Source organism: Sylvia atricapilla, chromosome 19, assembly GCF_009819655.1.
Source record: "Sylvia atricapilla isolate bSylAtr1 chromosome 19, bSylAtr1.pri, whole genome shotgun sequence".
Classification (NCBI taxonomy): domain Eukaryota; kingdom Metazoa; phylum Chordata; class Aves; order Passeriformes; family Sylviidae; genus Sylvia; species Sylvia atricapilla.
The window spans coordinates 2524040-2540004 of NC_089158.1; the positions used below are offsets into that span (position 1 = coordinate 2524040).

Below are 15965 nucleotides of genomic sequence, written 5' to 3' on the forward strand. Positions count from 1 at the left end.
GCAGCAGATGGAAGTGTGACTGACCTCTCACCTCTCCCTTTTGCCTCCGCAGGGCGTCAACTGGTTCCACTGGAAGGGCCACGAGTACTCCATCGAGTTTGCAGAGATGAAGCTGAGACCCTCGAGCTTCCGGAACCTGGAGGGGCGGCGGAAGCGAGCGTAGGGCCGGGGGGCTGCGGGCAGGGCTGGGGAGGGCAGGGATGGACACAGGGGTGTGGGGAGACCCTCGGGCATCGCTGGCCTGGCACAGGTGGGAGGAGCCGGGACTGGGACCGCAGCATCGCTGACCCGTGGCCCGACACAGGCTTGGCGGCATTCCAAACGATAAAAAATAAAAAAAGCCTTAAAGCATCCCGGAGTTTCCAGCAGAGCAGCTCCAGCTGCCCACCAGGAACATCCTCCACACCAAAGACAACGATCTCAAGGGTTCTGTGTTGTTTTTATTAATTTTTTTTATTTTTAATTTTTTGCCAGAAAGCGTCTGGGATAAAGTTCTTCCAACGCCTGAGGATCTCTTGGGTGGCCCAGGGGAGGGGAGGGAGAACAGCTTTGTACATTGGTAGTTTGTTTTAGAACCAGCCATATTTTACACACAGAAATGTGTAAGATTAATTATCATTATTATCATTATTATTATTATTATTGTTAGTTATAAGAGAAAATAATCGGTGGTTTGAATGCCTTTCTTTATATATATATCAAGTATCCCAGAGAAGGAGGGAACAGGAAAGGAAAGCAGTATGTTTTTGGACTTAAGCATAAGATTAATATTATTAATATAAAGACAAAGTAATAATAATAATAATCATAATAATGATAATAATAATAAGCTACATTTTGTCATTTTTAAGAGAACCAGGCTTTTGGAAACACAGCAGGACAGTGTCTGATTGTAAATTTTTTTTTTTATATATAAATAAAAGCACAATTACTTTTAAATAAATTTCTACCATTTTTTTTTTTTCATTCATGTGGAGTTTGTGCATGTCCAGGATATATTTACATAGATGAGGAAATAAAGACAGAGTGAGAATAATTAGGCTGCTGAGCCCCTACTGAAAACTGTTCCTTTTGTCAGTGACTGGTTGTAATTATTCTGGTGGGTTTGTTGCAGTGAAATGCCCGTGAGGATTTGGGTTCTTTCAGAACGTAATTCTTTTTTTTTTTTCTTTCCTGCCCAAAAGCTTTTCCCATGTTTTTCTAAGTGTTACTGACCAATGCTTGCTCCATCTAGGTGGGAAAAACTAACAAAGCAAAACAAAGAGAACCCAGAGTTGTTGTTCAGTACCATGGGCAGCTTTGAACACTTGTGTAAATAAAGGGCTCTCTTTTCTTTTTTAATATGAATGAAAATCCATGTAGTTCCTCTGTATCACACTCTGCAGTTCAAGACAATAAACGATCTCTTGTTTTAATCGAGTCTCTCTGCCCTACTTCAAGGTTGCATTTTGCAAATGTTTTGCAAACATTTTGTAAATGTTTCTTGCTTCCCTCCTGGCTGAAGTTACACTCTGAACTTTGTGTTGCACGGGGACCATAAACCTTCTTCGACCCTCCAGAGCACTGCCAGCACTGTATTAAATCAATTTTCTTTAATTAATCACCCTTCCTTGGTGTTTCTCACAGTAAATGATGGGCAGCAAAAAGGAGAACAAATCCAGTAATGAAGAAATATGCTCTGCTCTCCAGATGCTTTCCAAGCTATTAGGAGATGGCACTGGATCTGTGTTTCTGGGCTCTTGCAGTCTGTTTGCAGACAGTCAGGGGAAGAAGTGACATTTATGGAATGATTTCCTCATTTCCAGCAGCATCCCAGAGCTGCCTGGCTCTGCCCCTGGTGTCATTTAACCTTGGCAGCTCCAAAGAGCTACTGGAGACAGGCTCAGGTTTGTGCCTCGCCCCAGACAAGACCCAAACACCCTGCACAAAAGGAAGACGGTATTTCCTGTAATTACTCACTGACAGATGCCCTGCTTGATATTCCCCGTGATCCCTGCCCTGAGAGGGAAGCTGGCAAATCCTCCGAGTCAGACCTGCCAAAACTCCCTTCAAAGCTGACACAAGCTTGATTAGGGACCAGCAGCTCCACCACGGGCTCCTGGAAGGGAAATTCACTGTCTTTCCCCCCTTTCCTGTTTGTAGCTCGTGAGAAGAGTTTAAAAACATGCTCAGATTTGAAATCTGTTCATGAACCTGCCAAACCTCAGCGGTGCTGTTCATCCTTAACGTGATGAAGCAGTTTGGGAGCCTCAAGGGGGCAGGAGAGGAAGGGCTTCAAAAAAAAAAAAAATTCCTCAGCCAGATTTAAGATTCTAAAGGCACTAAAGGGGATATCTGGGGCCACGAGAGGCGTTTATGAGGTCAGGATTCTATCCATGAAGTTTTTTTGAGACACGAGGATGGAAAACTGCTTTTCCAGTGTCACTGTCCTAACTTTTACTACAGCCTGAGTAAAATTTCAGGCTTGGATTTCTTACTTCAGTTTAGGAGAAGTGAAAGCTTCAAGCCAGGTGGGCAGAAGTCAGCTGGATGCAGTCTGGGGGAATGAGGCTGAAGCTGATGGCAGCTTTCAAGTTATTTAATCCCCTGGCTTTTGGTGAGACTGGGACTGTTGTGGTTGTTCCTGACTCCAGGCATGAGTGTGCAGTGATTAGAGCACTCCCGGGTGATGTGGGAGATGACAGATACCTTAAATTCTTCCCTCTGCCAAAGCAATCCCTTGGTGTCAGCTCAGCTGGAGCACCCACATCTGCTGCATCACCTCTGGGTGCAGCTCCCTCACCTCCTCTCCTGATGTAATTCCAGCCAAGGGAACTGACCTCACCCATTGCTGGGCTAAATGTCACCAGAAAGCCAGGGAATCTCACCTGAGCCTGCAGCAGTGAATAAATAGCTCAGTGATCTGTGACAGAAAACACAAATTCCCCATCTTTCCTGCCCAAGGATGTCCCTTCAATCAAAATTACAAGTTTGGCTTGGTTTGCTTTAAGAGCAGCTGAGCATAACTGAGGGGCAGAGAGCATGAAAAACAAGAAATTGAGTACACAGTGATCCAGTGGCTGCCCCTGCTACTCATTTGGTCTGTCTTCACTACCTGAATCCAAAACTGCAGCCTTGAAAAACCTCCTTACAGCTGCCATGTTAATCCTGGGGCTGTTAAAGGGGCAGTGTCTTTTTTTCTTTGATTTTTTTTCCCCTCTTCTTTTTCTTCCTTCTTCTTCTCCTTCTTCTCAGCTCTCTTTGTGCTTGACCCACTGAACACTCTCTACCAGAACTTGGTTAGAAAGGAAAGCAGAATCAAAATGTGTAGATGTCATCAACAAGCAGCATCTTGATCCCAGTAAATGGCAAAGAGGTGGCATCAGTCTCACAGGTACCTTCCACTTCTTATTTCTGACTTCCAGGGATGAGGACAGGATGACCCAGGGTTGTCTGATATCAGAGCTGGGGATGCTGAGATGATGCTTGGCTGGTTCCTGCTGGTTCTCTGCACTCCACCAGGAGCTCAAGGCAGAGTGGAATGCTTCACAGAGTGTCACAAACACTGGGAATTAATTACAATGTTTGTTTAATGGGACAAAATAATGTAAAATGAAAATAAAGGGGGAGACGTGAACCCCGCAGCAGCTTTGGAGCCCCTGTTCAGCACCGACTTAGCATTTTCTTTGAAAAATGTCAGCTCCATCTTTTGTTCCTCCACCTTTTCCGCGGTGATTTCCCCAGCAGGTACAGAAATCTCAGCCTGCAGAGCTCCAGCAGCTCTGTGTGTGTCCAACATGTGTTGTGTGTGGTTTGTCAGCAGGAGACTGCGAGCAAAGCTCGGCCGCAACTGCACGGGTGATCTTTATTCTTGGAGGGCCCTGGAAAAACACACATCCTAATCAGGCCTGCAATCTGAAGATGAAGGAGTTGGTGTAGGTGAGAGGGAAAGACAATTCTCAGAAAAAAAAAAAAAAAAAAAAAAAAAAGGGAAAAAAAAAAAAAGAAGAAGAAAAAAAACCTCAAAAAACAAAACCAGAATCTAAGATGATGTAAGAACCGCTCTGGCTTTCTGGGTCACCCTCGCCTGCTCACAAGCTGTTCCTGGCTCCATCCCAAAAGCTTCAGGAGTAGAAACACAACCTGATGATTGTACAGTGAGGTTTACACTTGACTTGCAGCCTTGGGGAGGAATTTCCACAGGGCTGAGAATGAGTCTCCATCCGGGCTTGCATCAGTCGTGTTCCTGCAGCAGAATGAATCAGGCCTCTTGCATTTTGCAGTGGAAACGAGATCCTGAGTGGAGGCTGGAGCAGGAAAATTTTAACCACACACGGGCATTTATTTCAACAGCTCTGTAAGCTAAAGGAAGGTTTGCTGCAGGGGGTAGGAGTTATTGGATGGGGAAAGTTATTGCAAAATAACAAGGCTGGTGCTGTGCTCAGCTAGACCATCTCTGTGTCCCTTCCACTCCTACATTTAGACCCACTCAGCCGAAAAATCCACTTCAGCTTTAGTCACTCATGAGGTGTGGGGAGCTCACAAGATGGTATCTGCAGGGCTGATGACTTGCACCCTTCCACGCTGAGGATAAAGGTTTGGGTTTTTAGGGCAAAAGTCCCCTTTCAAGACCTCTGAAATTTCGGAAGTCTGGGCTGAGCTTTTCCAAGGGGTCTCACAATGGAGGGGGCCCAGGTCTCCCTCCTTAGTGCTGCTGTTTGCCTTTCCCAGCTCAGCTTTGTGGCAGCCTGTGGGGAAGGGACAGGTTTGGAAGGGCAGCTAAAAATGTGCCTGTCCCTCCCTCAGTGGCCTCTTTTGTCCCTGCCCAGGGCCATCCTGGCAGCTTCACATTCCCTGGGTGCCACTGTGGGCAGAGGGACTGTGGGGTTTGGTGCACAAGGTGCACCAAATAAATATATATATATCTGCTGTTATTCACAAATCACCAGCTGCTGCTCACAAACTCAGGAATCTCTTTTCTGGGATTGCTACAGAGGTAAAAGCCAAGCCTCCTGTACCAGCCTGCCTGAGCTGGCAAAAAAAACCTCCACAAAGGCGTCTGGTTCCAAAGCAGCACCTGCCTGAAACCAGCACTGCAGGGATGGCTCAAAGGGCCTGGTGATGACTCTGCTCCTTCACCTCTCCGTCAGGTACTTTCCTCAGAGGAAATCATTCAGCTTCCTGTGTTTTTACTGTAAATTCTGTGCTGCAAAGAGGAAAGAGAGAAAGAGACCAACACAGATGGAGAGATGAGGCTGGGGGGGAAAACCAACACACAGTGGTTTCAGGGCAGATAATCCCTTTCACTCCCACTTTTGTGGCTCCCTCAGCCAGAGGCATCCCCCTGTTCTGGAGCAGTAGGGAGGGTTAAAAGCAATATCTAACCTCAAAATTGGTCCTCTGCTTAAACTGAAACAACTTTCAGGACTCAAAGTGCTCATTTCCTCCCCGCCCTTCCTCTGCCTCTTTACTTTTACTTTATTTTGTTCCTTGTCCTTCTATTTCTGTGATTCTGTGAAAGTGAGAGGAGAAATAATGTGAAAAAAGGCTGGGTTTTGTCCAAGTGAAAGAAAAAATGCCTGGCTGTGTCACTAGAGAGCACAAGCATTCAGATTTAGTCTGAGAGATAATTTCCACTTTGTCATCACACCAATTGCAAAAGCCACAGCTTTAGGAAGAGATGGGACTTTTTTATTAACAGGCTTTTGATGCAAATAGAATTCTGCTTGCAAAGAAGGTACTCAGCAAAAAAAAACCCCACCAGGTCTTCCCTAGAAAAAGGTTTTAAAGAACAATTTTGAATGTTTCAACTCCATTATGATCAACCAAAGAAGTGTAAATTGCTGAGAGAAATTTGAAATAAAAGTAAAAAATAATATTCTGAGTTGCCTTATATCCTGAGCCATTTGACTTTTCCCTAGAAAATAAATAGTAAAAACTGGATTGGACCCTTGAGATTATAATTTTTATTTGTTTTCTGTGTAATCTATGCGCATTTTCTGCTTTATGGTAACCAGACTACCTGGAAATGACCCCTCCACACACCACAGCACCAGCACAGCAGTCAAATGAATTGAGATTTTTTCCTGATAAAAAGTACATGGAGGTGGCAGCTCTGTGTTTTGGCAGTCTCACATCAGCCCTGAGGAGTCTCCTCTGTGTGGGAATATATCCCAATCCTGGCTGTACCTGGATTCATGGGCTCTGCTCTTGGCTTTCCATGAGGCTGTCCAAGCACTCACAGCTCCAGCCACTGCTCTAAACTCCTCTCACTGGAGTGGGGAAAAGCCTCCCAACCACCAACATTCCAGTGTCCCTGAGCAGTTCTGAGCCCAAACCATCTCCCCCATGCCAAACCCATCTCAGCTCACTTGGCCTTGGAGGGAAAAGCAGCTCCTGGATGTGATGATGCCCTTTGAGGCTTACAAAAAAAAAAAAAAAAAAAAAAAAACCAAAAAAACCCCACAAAAACCAGAAGCCAGACAAATTTAAGGGAATAAAAAGCAGGTAAAGTTATGGAAGGGACTTCAGGTGCATTAGGGCAGATGAAGCCCCCCAGGGGCTACACCCAAAATGGACAAAGGGTCACGGGTTTTCACACTTTTATCAGTTTGCTCCATTTGCATATTGGGGGGTCAATCTTCCAATTCCACCTTCAGGTAATGAAGTCATTTACCCCCAGTTTGCTGCCCCCAGCTCACTTTAGTTTCCATCTCTCAGCCTGAGGCAGTGAGGGGTCCTTGATCCCCAGGCCTGGAGAGGAATTGTTGTGTCTGCCCAAAGTGGGGCAGCAGCAGCTCACACTGTGTGTGGGGTTTGGAGTTCTACACTAAAGAACTGCAGGGTTACAAATATATGGACAATATAACAGCTGAAATCCTGAGGGATGTGCAGTGCTGAGCAGTGGGTCTGTCCTTGTCCCCAGGGAACAGGATTGCTGTGAGTGCACCAGCAGAGCTGCCACAGGGCTCTCTGTGTGTGCCACAGCTCTGTGTCCCCTCCTGCCACCAGACCAGGGCAGGACCCTGCAGAAAACTGCCCTGGGGACACTTGGGTGAGACTGCCATGGGGACACTCGGGTGAGACTGCCCTGGGGACATCTGTCAGGCCTTTGAAGGGACATGGTTTACATCACCATGCCGATTTCACTGAACACGCTGCTGGTTTATAGACTTCCAAGCATCAGCTAAAGCAGTAACAACCACATCTGTGTTTCTTAGGGACAATTTAAGCTAGTTTAGCTTTACTAACTCAGCAGTTATACACATCTGGGCCAGCACAGACTTGTTCAGGCCTGTACTCTCTTGCATACATACATTCACCTTTATCTTTTCCTCCTCCAGTCTCTTGCCTTGACTTGCCAGGGCTTGTAGCTCTCCAGCACATGACTTCTGTTAGGAGTTCAGCAGTACTTTGAGTCCTGCTCCCCAGCTGCATTCCCACAGAAATCTCTGCTGGAGGATGGAAGGAGCCACTCCAGGTGACACAGCCCTGGTGGTCCTGTGTGACACACCATCCTGTGCTGCAGAACATTCCCTTTGGGCTGTTTTCTTCCTGCTTGCCTTGGGAGAGCTGCTGTGGCTTGGGAGAGGCCCTGGTGATTCCTCAGCACGTTCAGATTTTTCATATATTTGTAACCCTGTGATTCTTTAGTGTGTAACTCTAAAAGGTATACGGATGCAGAGGTGTGTATACACACGTGAAAACTACCCGTGTCTGTTTGCCCACAAACATCCACGTGTCAGTATAAAACTAAACATGAACATAAACAAGAACCATAAAAACATGATGATTTCCAGGCTGGGAGCATCCCTGAGACTGAGGCCCCACAGCACTGCCAGCTCAGCAGAAATGTCAGCTTAGAAAGCAAGAGGAAACCACCGAGGTTTCAGGTGGCAGCAGGTGCTGATCTGAGCTGACAGCACTGCCTGGGGCTGCTGTGGCCCTCAGCCCCACACTGAGGCACTCAGGGATCACCAGCACTCCCAAACAGTGTGCTGGATGCCTTCTTCCACTCCGTTCTAGTGAGTGAATAAAGCACAGCGCTCTTTCTTGTTAAGGTGTGATGATGAGTAGTTCTCTGATTCCTGTAGAATCACTGATGTCTGTGCTTCAAAGGGAGGAAAAGAAAGAGAGAGCCAGAGGGTGCCTGTGTCCTGGGAGGGATTCAGCCCAGATCAGAGCTTGTGTCGTGTGCCTGAGGCTCGAGCAGGTGGTGAGCAAAGTTAAAATAAAGGAGCAGTAACCGTGTACTCCCAGCTCCAGTCCTCCTATCTGGAAAGTTCTCAGTCTCTTACAGAAAATTTTCATCAATCTGTGCCCTCAGAGCTTCTTTCCTTGCTGCAGTTTGGCACTTCTGAACAAATTTCCCACCTCAACAGAGCATTGATTTGGGAGGCTTTGTGACACCCAGGCTGCTGGAAAAGTCTGTGTTTTTCCTCTGAGCTGCACACTGAATAATCACCACCTGATCAGGGTACCTCTGTGGGTACCCAGGGAACGCTGCAGTGCAGCACAACTGAGGACACACAGCACCTCTGGGACAGGGAAAGAGCAATTTTCATCTGCAGTAAAAATGAGGATTTTTCCCTCAGCTCCGTCCCAAAGGCACCAAAAGCAGAGGCAGCTGCCAGGGCTGGGCTGTCTGGAGCTGGAACAGAGCAGGAAAGCAAATTGTGGGCACACTCAGCTGCCTGAGCAGCAGGGGCTCACATGAGAGGGGATAATTGTGTGTACACCTTGCTAGGCCACAGATCTGCAGAAGAAATAGCAGCAAGGATGCACTGGCTGGCAAGGAGCTTTTATTCCAACTGCAGATTGACAGCACATGGGGAGATTTCAATGTTTCTGCAGCAAAAAAAGCTCTGAGCTTTGCATCTGCCACTGGCCAAAGAAACTTCAGCTACTTGGCTTCTCATTTCAAGGCTGCATGAGCAGCTGCAAAGGCAGAACCTTTGCCAGGGCTTTGCTGCCTCCCAGACTGCCCAGGGACTGCAGGTACAGCAGATTTCTGGGGGCTGTTCTGCACTAAGAGGCCATGAAGAGATTTGAAAACCCTCACTGAGAACCTTGTTTTATGTTAGTTCATGGAATCACAGAACCACAGAATCCCAGGCTGGAGGGGACCTGTGGGGTCACCTGGGGCCGCCTCCCTGCTCCAGCAGGGCCATCCCAGGGCACGGGGCACAGGACTGATGGTTCTGGAATATTCCCAGTGAGGGAGACCCCACAGCCTGCCTGGGCTCTGCTCAGGGCTGACACTGCCCAGGGCAGGAGTTGTGCCTCCTGTGCAGGGGCATTGCTGGGCTCAGCCCTGCCCATGGCTCTGGGGCCATCGCTGGGCCTGGAGCAGAGCCTGGCCCTGCTCTGCCCTCCCTGCACACAGGGACAGACATGGGGACAGCCAGGGACAGATAGGGACAGCCAGAGACAGATATGGGGACAGCCATGGACAGATATGGGGACAGCCAGGGACAGCCAGGGACAGATAGGGACTGACATAGGAACAGCCAGGGACAGCCAGGGACAGACATGGGGACAGACAAGGACACTCAGGGACACCCAGGAACACTCAGGGACATCCAGGGACACCCAGGGACACCCGGTGACTCCAAGGGCTCAGGGCCCCTCAGACATCTCCTGAGGTAGGTGTGGATGTGCACAGAGACATGGACTCAGGTAAAGAGTGTACATGAAGTGAATATATGATAATGATGTTTTGTTTCATCTCATAAATAATTTTTATTTCAAATAAATGAGTTTTTAAAGATGAGTTTTAGATCTTTTATTGGTGACATGACTATATGGACAAGTATAGGTGTATGAATATATAAGAGAGACTACAAAAGCAAGTAATGAGAGGACAAAGGGGAATGGCTTTAAGCTGGCAGAGGGGAAATTAGGGGATTTTGGGAAGAAGTTCTTCTTTGGGTGAGTGGGCAGGCCCTGGCACAGGGTGCCCAGAGCAGCTGTGGCTGCCCCTGGATCCCTGGCAGTGCCCAAGGATAGTGGAAGTTGTCCCTGCCCATGGCAGGGGTGGGATGGGATGATCCTCAATGTCCCTGCTGCCCCAGGCCATTGTGTGGCTGTCAGGATGTCACAGAGAGCTGTTCTGTGTCTCCTGTAAACAGCCCCAAAAATGCCCCATCAGCACAAACGTGAGCAGCACCACGAGCAGCCGAGGACATGGTGTGGAGAGCAAACATTTCCCAGAAGGCTTTGGTTGTGGTTATCTGCCCTGCAGAACTTCCTAGAAGCCCTTGCCATGGAGAAGGTGAAGCTGCTCAGCAGGGCTGCTGTGGGAGCTCCTCACACCCTGCCTGGCACTGGGCCCAGCTGCCCCTTTTCTGGGAACAGCAACTCCCAAAAAGGATCTGAGTGCTCCATCCCTCAGTGGCCAAAGCCATCTCTGCCCGGGTGTTTTCCCACTGACAGATCACCCCAGTGCCTGGGCTGCTGTGGCACTGCCACGTTCCTTTGAAAAACAACCTCTTCTTCTTCAAAGCTCGGTGATGTCAGGGGTCAAACCTGCCAGAAAAACAAATGGGCCAAGGTTGTTTGTGGGATCTGAATGGAGAAACGTTTTGTGGTCATCCCCATTGACCCCAGCAGAAAACAGCAGAGGAGCTGGCAGGTGTTGGCATCTGCAGTGGGCAGAGTGAGAAAATAATAAAGGAAGGCAGGCTGTCAAAGAGGATTTTTAGCACCCGGCACTCACGTTAATCCCCTGACCTACTTTCTGAAAGACCTATATAAGGAAGAACATTCTCCACTGAGCAAGCAGCTAATAAGCAGTGCCAGCATTTAAGAGTTGGGAGTGCATCAGTTCTGAGATTCAGTTATCTCTTCCTGGAAAAAATTAAAGCAGAGAAAACAAACACTCTTAAAAGTAGAAAAAAAAAATCCACTCGCCCATTTATTTCTATCGAAAGCCTTGCACCTCAGCAGGGCTGTCAGTTGGCACCACGGTCCCAGAGGCTGTGTGCCCAATGGGCCTCACCAGAAAGAAAAATTCCTGCCCTCACGTTGCCACAGCTCATTGCCCTGGAGTTGTTGCGAGCATCCTCTGAGGCACAGGCAGCCATGGTGCAGTCTGGGCACCAAACTCTCCAAGTTCCCTCGTGGGCTTGGAGCAGGTCCAGAGGAGGGCATGACACTGGTGAGGGGACTGGAGTACCTCCCCTCTGGGACAGGCTGGGAATGTCCATCCTGGAAAAGAGAAGGTTGTGTGGACACCTCCCAGCACCTGGAAGCCAGAGAGGGACCCTTCATCAGGACCTGCAGTGATGGGACAAGGGAGAATGGGTTCAACCCGAAAGAGGGGAAATTTAAATTAGATATTTGGATGGAATTCCTCACTGTGAGGGTGGGCAGGCCCTGGCACAGGGTGCCCAGAGCAGCTGTGGCTGCCCCTGGATCCCTGGCAGTGCCCAAGGCCAGGCTGGACATTGGGGCTGGAGCAGCCTGGGACAGTGGGAGGTGTCCCTGTCTGTGATGGTGGATGGTCTTTACTGTCCCTTCCAACCCAAACCATTCTGGGATTTTATGATTCTATTACTCTCCTATTCTATTACTCTTTCCTTTTGTTATGATTTCAAACTGCATACACCTCTAAAGCCTACAGACCTGTGGAGGAGGCCCAAGTCTCTCATTCATCCCCTGTGACCACACCTGGGGTTTTGGGAGCCTTCATTCCCACTTGGCTAAGGTGAGATGTTTCAAGGGCTCTTTCTCCAGCCAGCCTCAGATATATACCTCCCCTCTGACTTCCAGTTTGGCTGAAGGTGGTCAGCACATTATTATGAGGTTTATTGGACTTCAACCAGCAGGATACATAGATTTATTGTCAAAATCAGTTCCTTTTTGGCCAGTTTTCACATCTGGCTGCTCTCACTTCAACACTCACATTGCTTCTAGACAGTGGACAGCAATAAATTGCATTGGGTTATTTATGTTTTAATAATGTAAAGGCTACACCCTTAGTCTTAGAAAGAGCCACAAGATTATTTTTCACATCTTCATCCTTTCAAGAGTTGTTTCCCATGTTGCAGAGCAAGAGGCACTGCAGAGTCTCAAGGCTGCTCACCATGATTCAGGACAGAGAAACATCAGAAATCCTACAGAAGTGCCTTCCCTGGTGAGAGCCCAGTCCCTTGTGAGTGCAGAAACCTCAGCTCGAAGCAGCCTGGCCCTCAGGGTGAGGATGTTTGGGAGGCCCCTGGGAGAAAGTGAAAGTCCATTGTGTGGTGCTGTGGTTAGGGCAAGGCTGGGCTGGTTCCTTAACCAACCAGCGCCTCTACACCTTTCTGGCATTTTGAGTTCTCCTTGCTCTCTTCTAGCTAGGGAAGAGGGGTTTTTTTATGGAAAAAGCCTTTCCTTCAAGCTTTGCTTGTATTACTACAAAACAGCAGAGCTAAATAAGAGGTGTCCACGTGGGCATGGCGAGGAAGGTAAAAGAAATGCTCCTAATCTTTCTTCTTCTTCCATTAAGCTTTTTCTTCTCACAGAGAAATCTGCTGGAAAACATTTCATATTGGAACCCCTCAAACACACCAAATCCTGGGGATTTCCATTTCCCCTGTGTCCAAACTTGAGCAGAGACACAAACCAGCTCAATACACAGAGAAATCACTGACAGAGCCCAAAGCATCATTCCCTTCCCCCCTGCACTGCCATCCCCATTCCTTCACATCCCCACTCAGGGGTGGGCAGAGCTCAGCAAAAAGAGCCTGCCTGGCTCCTGCTGTAATAATTTCCACCCAATGTCCTCGGTGAAAGAGAAAAAAAAAATCAAAGAAAACAACAGAAACTACATTAAAGTTTTTTTTTTTCTTTTAAAACTGAACTCGCCAGCCCCAGAGGAACATCTGACACAACCAGCTCCCTCCTCCTGTTCTCTCTGCATCACTGTGTGCACACAGGGTGCCCTGTGGGAGGCTCTGAGATGAATTTGCCACAGGTGCTGGTGAAGACAGATCACGTTCTCCTCGCAGCTCCAGAACCTCACTGGCACATCCCAATCCCTGAGGGGCCACAGGGAACCTCAGTGTGGGTTTGTGCCAGGGGCCAGCAGGTAGAACTGACCGGGGCAGAGGCACAGTCTGTGTCCCTGGGTAACCTCTCCCTGCACTGACCTGTTTGTTAGAGCATCACAGCACCCAGGCACTTGTGGGTTTTTGTAAAGCTGCAAAACAAGAAATGTCCCCTGATTCTCAGGAAACCTTACAAAACCACACCAGAAATCTGTGAGGCAGCCTGAGGTGTGTTCTCGCTGTGCCTGCGTCTGTAGGGATGGGAGAACTAACACACATCAAAATTAAAAATGACCTGGCATCCGCTGAAATGAAAACAAACCTAAAAAGCTGCCTCAGCTCTTTTAACGAGCAAATAGCGTTTCATTTCAGTTTTTCTTCATGATTTCGGAGTTTTCTGCTCTCAGATAAACCTGTGAAGGCCAAGCAGAGCTGCTCAGTGCCTCCCAGCTGGGCTGGCCTTGGGAAGGGCTGCATCCCTTCTGGTTCTTTGTGCAGGGGATGAGGGGCAGCTCTGGTTCCCCACGGGGCAGGGAACTGTGCTGCCTGTGCTGCTTCATCCTAAAACCAGCAGAGACAACTTCCCCTTCCCCGGGCTCACTGGTGATGGCTTTTGCTCCAAGGTGAAGCTCAGGCACTTTCTGTGATGCTCCCACAGGGGTCACAGCCCTCCAGGCCTGGCTGCCCTGCAGGATTCATATCAAAACCACGTCTTGCTTTTGATTTTCCTCCTTCATTCCCACTGTCTGAGAACTTCAGGCAGTGCTGGCCTGTCCAGCCAGGCTGTGTTTGCCCAGACACTGGAGTGTGCCAGGGATGGAGCTCTCTCATCCAATGGCAGCAGAGTCTCTGGAGAGGGACAGGACATGAGCCACCCTCTCCTGAACCAGAGGCATTAAATAAACTGGAAAATCCCCTTTGGAAAAGTGCCATTTCTTTCTCTTGATTTCAAAATAGAGAGATTTCAAAGATCCCTGTTAAATCTTGACTGAGAGGAAGCAGCAAGGCAGAGATGAACCCAGGCCATAATCCAATGAACCTAAGGAGCATGCCAGGAAAATAAACCCTTTAGTATTAAAATAATTGAAAAGAATGTTTGTTTTCTCCATGGCACGATTAAATTCTGGATATCACTGTCACAGGGTGTTACTGGACTCAAAGAGGAATTCACTCAGGTGAATTCCTGCTGTATTTTAGCTGTTGTTTTTCCTCTCTCCCAAAGCATCTTGGACACAATTATTGCTGGAAATGTCCAAGGCCAGGCTGGATGGAGCTCTGAGCATCCTGCTCTTGTGGAGGGTGTCCCTGCCCATGGCAGGGGGTGGAATCAGATGATTATTTAAGGTCTCTTCCAAACCATTCTGGAATTCCATTTATGAGGTGGCTCTGAACAATCTGCCCCTGCTGGGTTCCAGAATGGTTTTATTGTATTTTTAATTTTTTATTTCTGTTTTTAAAAAAATATTTTATTTATTTATATTGTTTATTTATTTCTATTTTTTATCTGTATTTTAATATGTGTTTATCTATTTATTTATTTATTTATTATTTTAAGTATGTCTGGAAGACACCTTTCTGTGTCTATTGCTGCTTCTGGCATAAAAATAAAGATAGAACTTTAGGCCAAGAGGGAGTTTCATCTTTACTCAGCTAATATTGAAAGGGTTGTTGATCTCCTGTTGAATCCAGGTCATCAGTGGCTGAATTCACAGATTCCTCTAATACATACTCATTCTGGGAGTCCCAGGGAGGGAATTTTGGCTCGCACTTTTCATGGAATTATTATCAGGTATTTTCCTGTGCTTTCAGTCAGATTATGGTATTCTAATTTGTGCATGCTGTCACAGTCATGATTTCTTGAAGATGGGGGAAGATTGCTCAAATCTGTGTTCTGAATTACTCAAAGAGGAGATTACATCTGTTATTATGGCACCCGTTGGTAAATCAATCAGCCTGGTAATGAATGAGGAAAAATACTTCCATCACCTGTCTCAGGTTTTGGCAAGAGCCAAACCAAGCAAGCAATCTTGGATCTAAACCACTGCTGTATCTTGTATAATTCTGACGTATCAGCACTTCCAGACCTTGTGGTTTCACCTCAACCATTCAGCAAAACCCAACACGAACTCATGAACAGGCTTGGTCAACCCGAAAGTTCCTTTTCTAATGAATCGATGAATCACTGAATGATTTTTTTCTCCCAGTTTTAGAACCCCAGCATTTCATGGCAGGCAGTTCTTTGCTCACAGAGATGGCTATCACAGCTCACTCTGCAGTGGGAGTGTTGAAAGCTTGGGCTGTGGGCTGTGCAGCTGTCTAGGACTGTATCCTGTGCTAACCTGAGCTCTTGGGGCACCTCCTACCTCTCAATTAGTGCAACAGGTTAATTGTCATTCAGTGGCTGCACCCAGTGAACTGCTCCCCGGGGTTGAGGTCACCAGTCTCTGCGTCTGTCTGGGATTTGTTGTGACTCGCAGGTCCACAATGTGCTCTGTCACTTTGGTCTCCACCCGGCTGTTTTCCTTCCCTTCGTGCTGCACACTCAGCGGCAGGCCAGGCTAAATATTCAGATTTTGACACTGTAAGAACAGAAGCCTCAAAGGCTGCCTATAGAAAATTCCTTTCGGTGTGGAGAATCTCTGATCCAGCTGTTGGCTTTAATCAAAAAAAAAAATGGTGCCCAGAAGCATTGCCTAAAGAAATTCAGTGGTTTGGTGGTCTGCTGGAGCTGCCTGACCTCTGCCTCCTCCATCCCCTGTAAGGATGGGCACCTTTCCTTGTGCCCAGGTCCCATGAAACCCTCATGACAACATCCTTCCCATTCTCTTGGACCCACAAGTTTAATCTTTAAACCACCTAATCCTCACTTATCCCTCCATCATCCTGTTTTTCCTGCCTGCAAGTCCCTGTCCTCTCTTATCCATCATCAGCCAGTCCTTGCTCCACTGAGGAACA

At 47.6% G+C, this 15965-nt stretch overlaps 1 protein-coding gene across 1 annotated transcript in view; it reads left to right on the top strand.

The window, feature by feature from the left end:
* Positions 1-1415, top strand: part of TNC (tenascin C) — a 72826-nt gene extending 71411 nt beyond the window's left edge. The window contains 1 exon segment of the mRNA XM_066332469.1: positions 53-1415. Coding sequence (XP_066188566.1) covers positions 53-163 — 111 coding nt within the window. The 3' untranslated portion in view covers positions 164-1415.
* The last annotated feature ends 14550 nt before the right edge of the window (positions 1416-15965 follow it).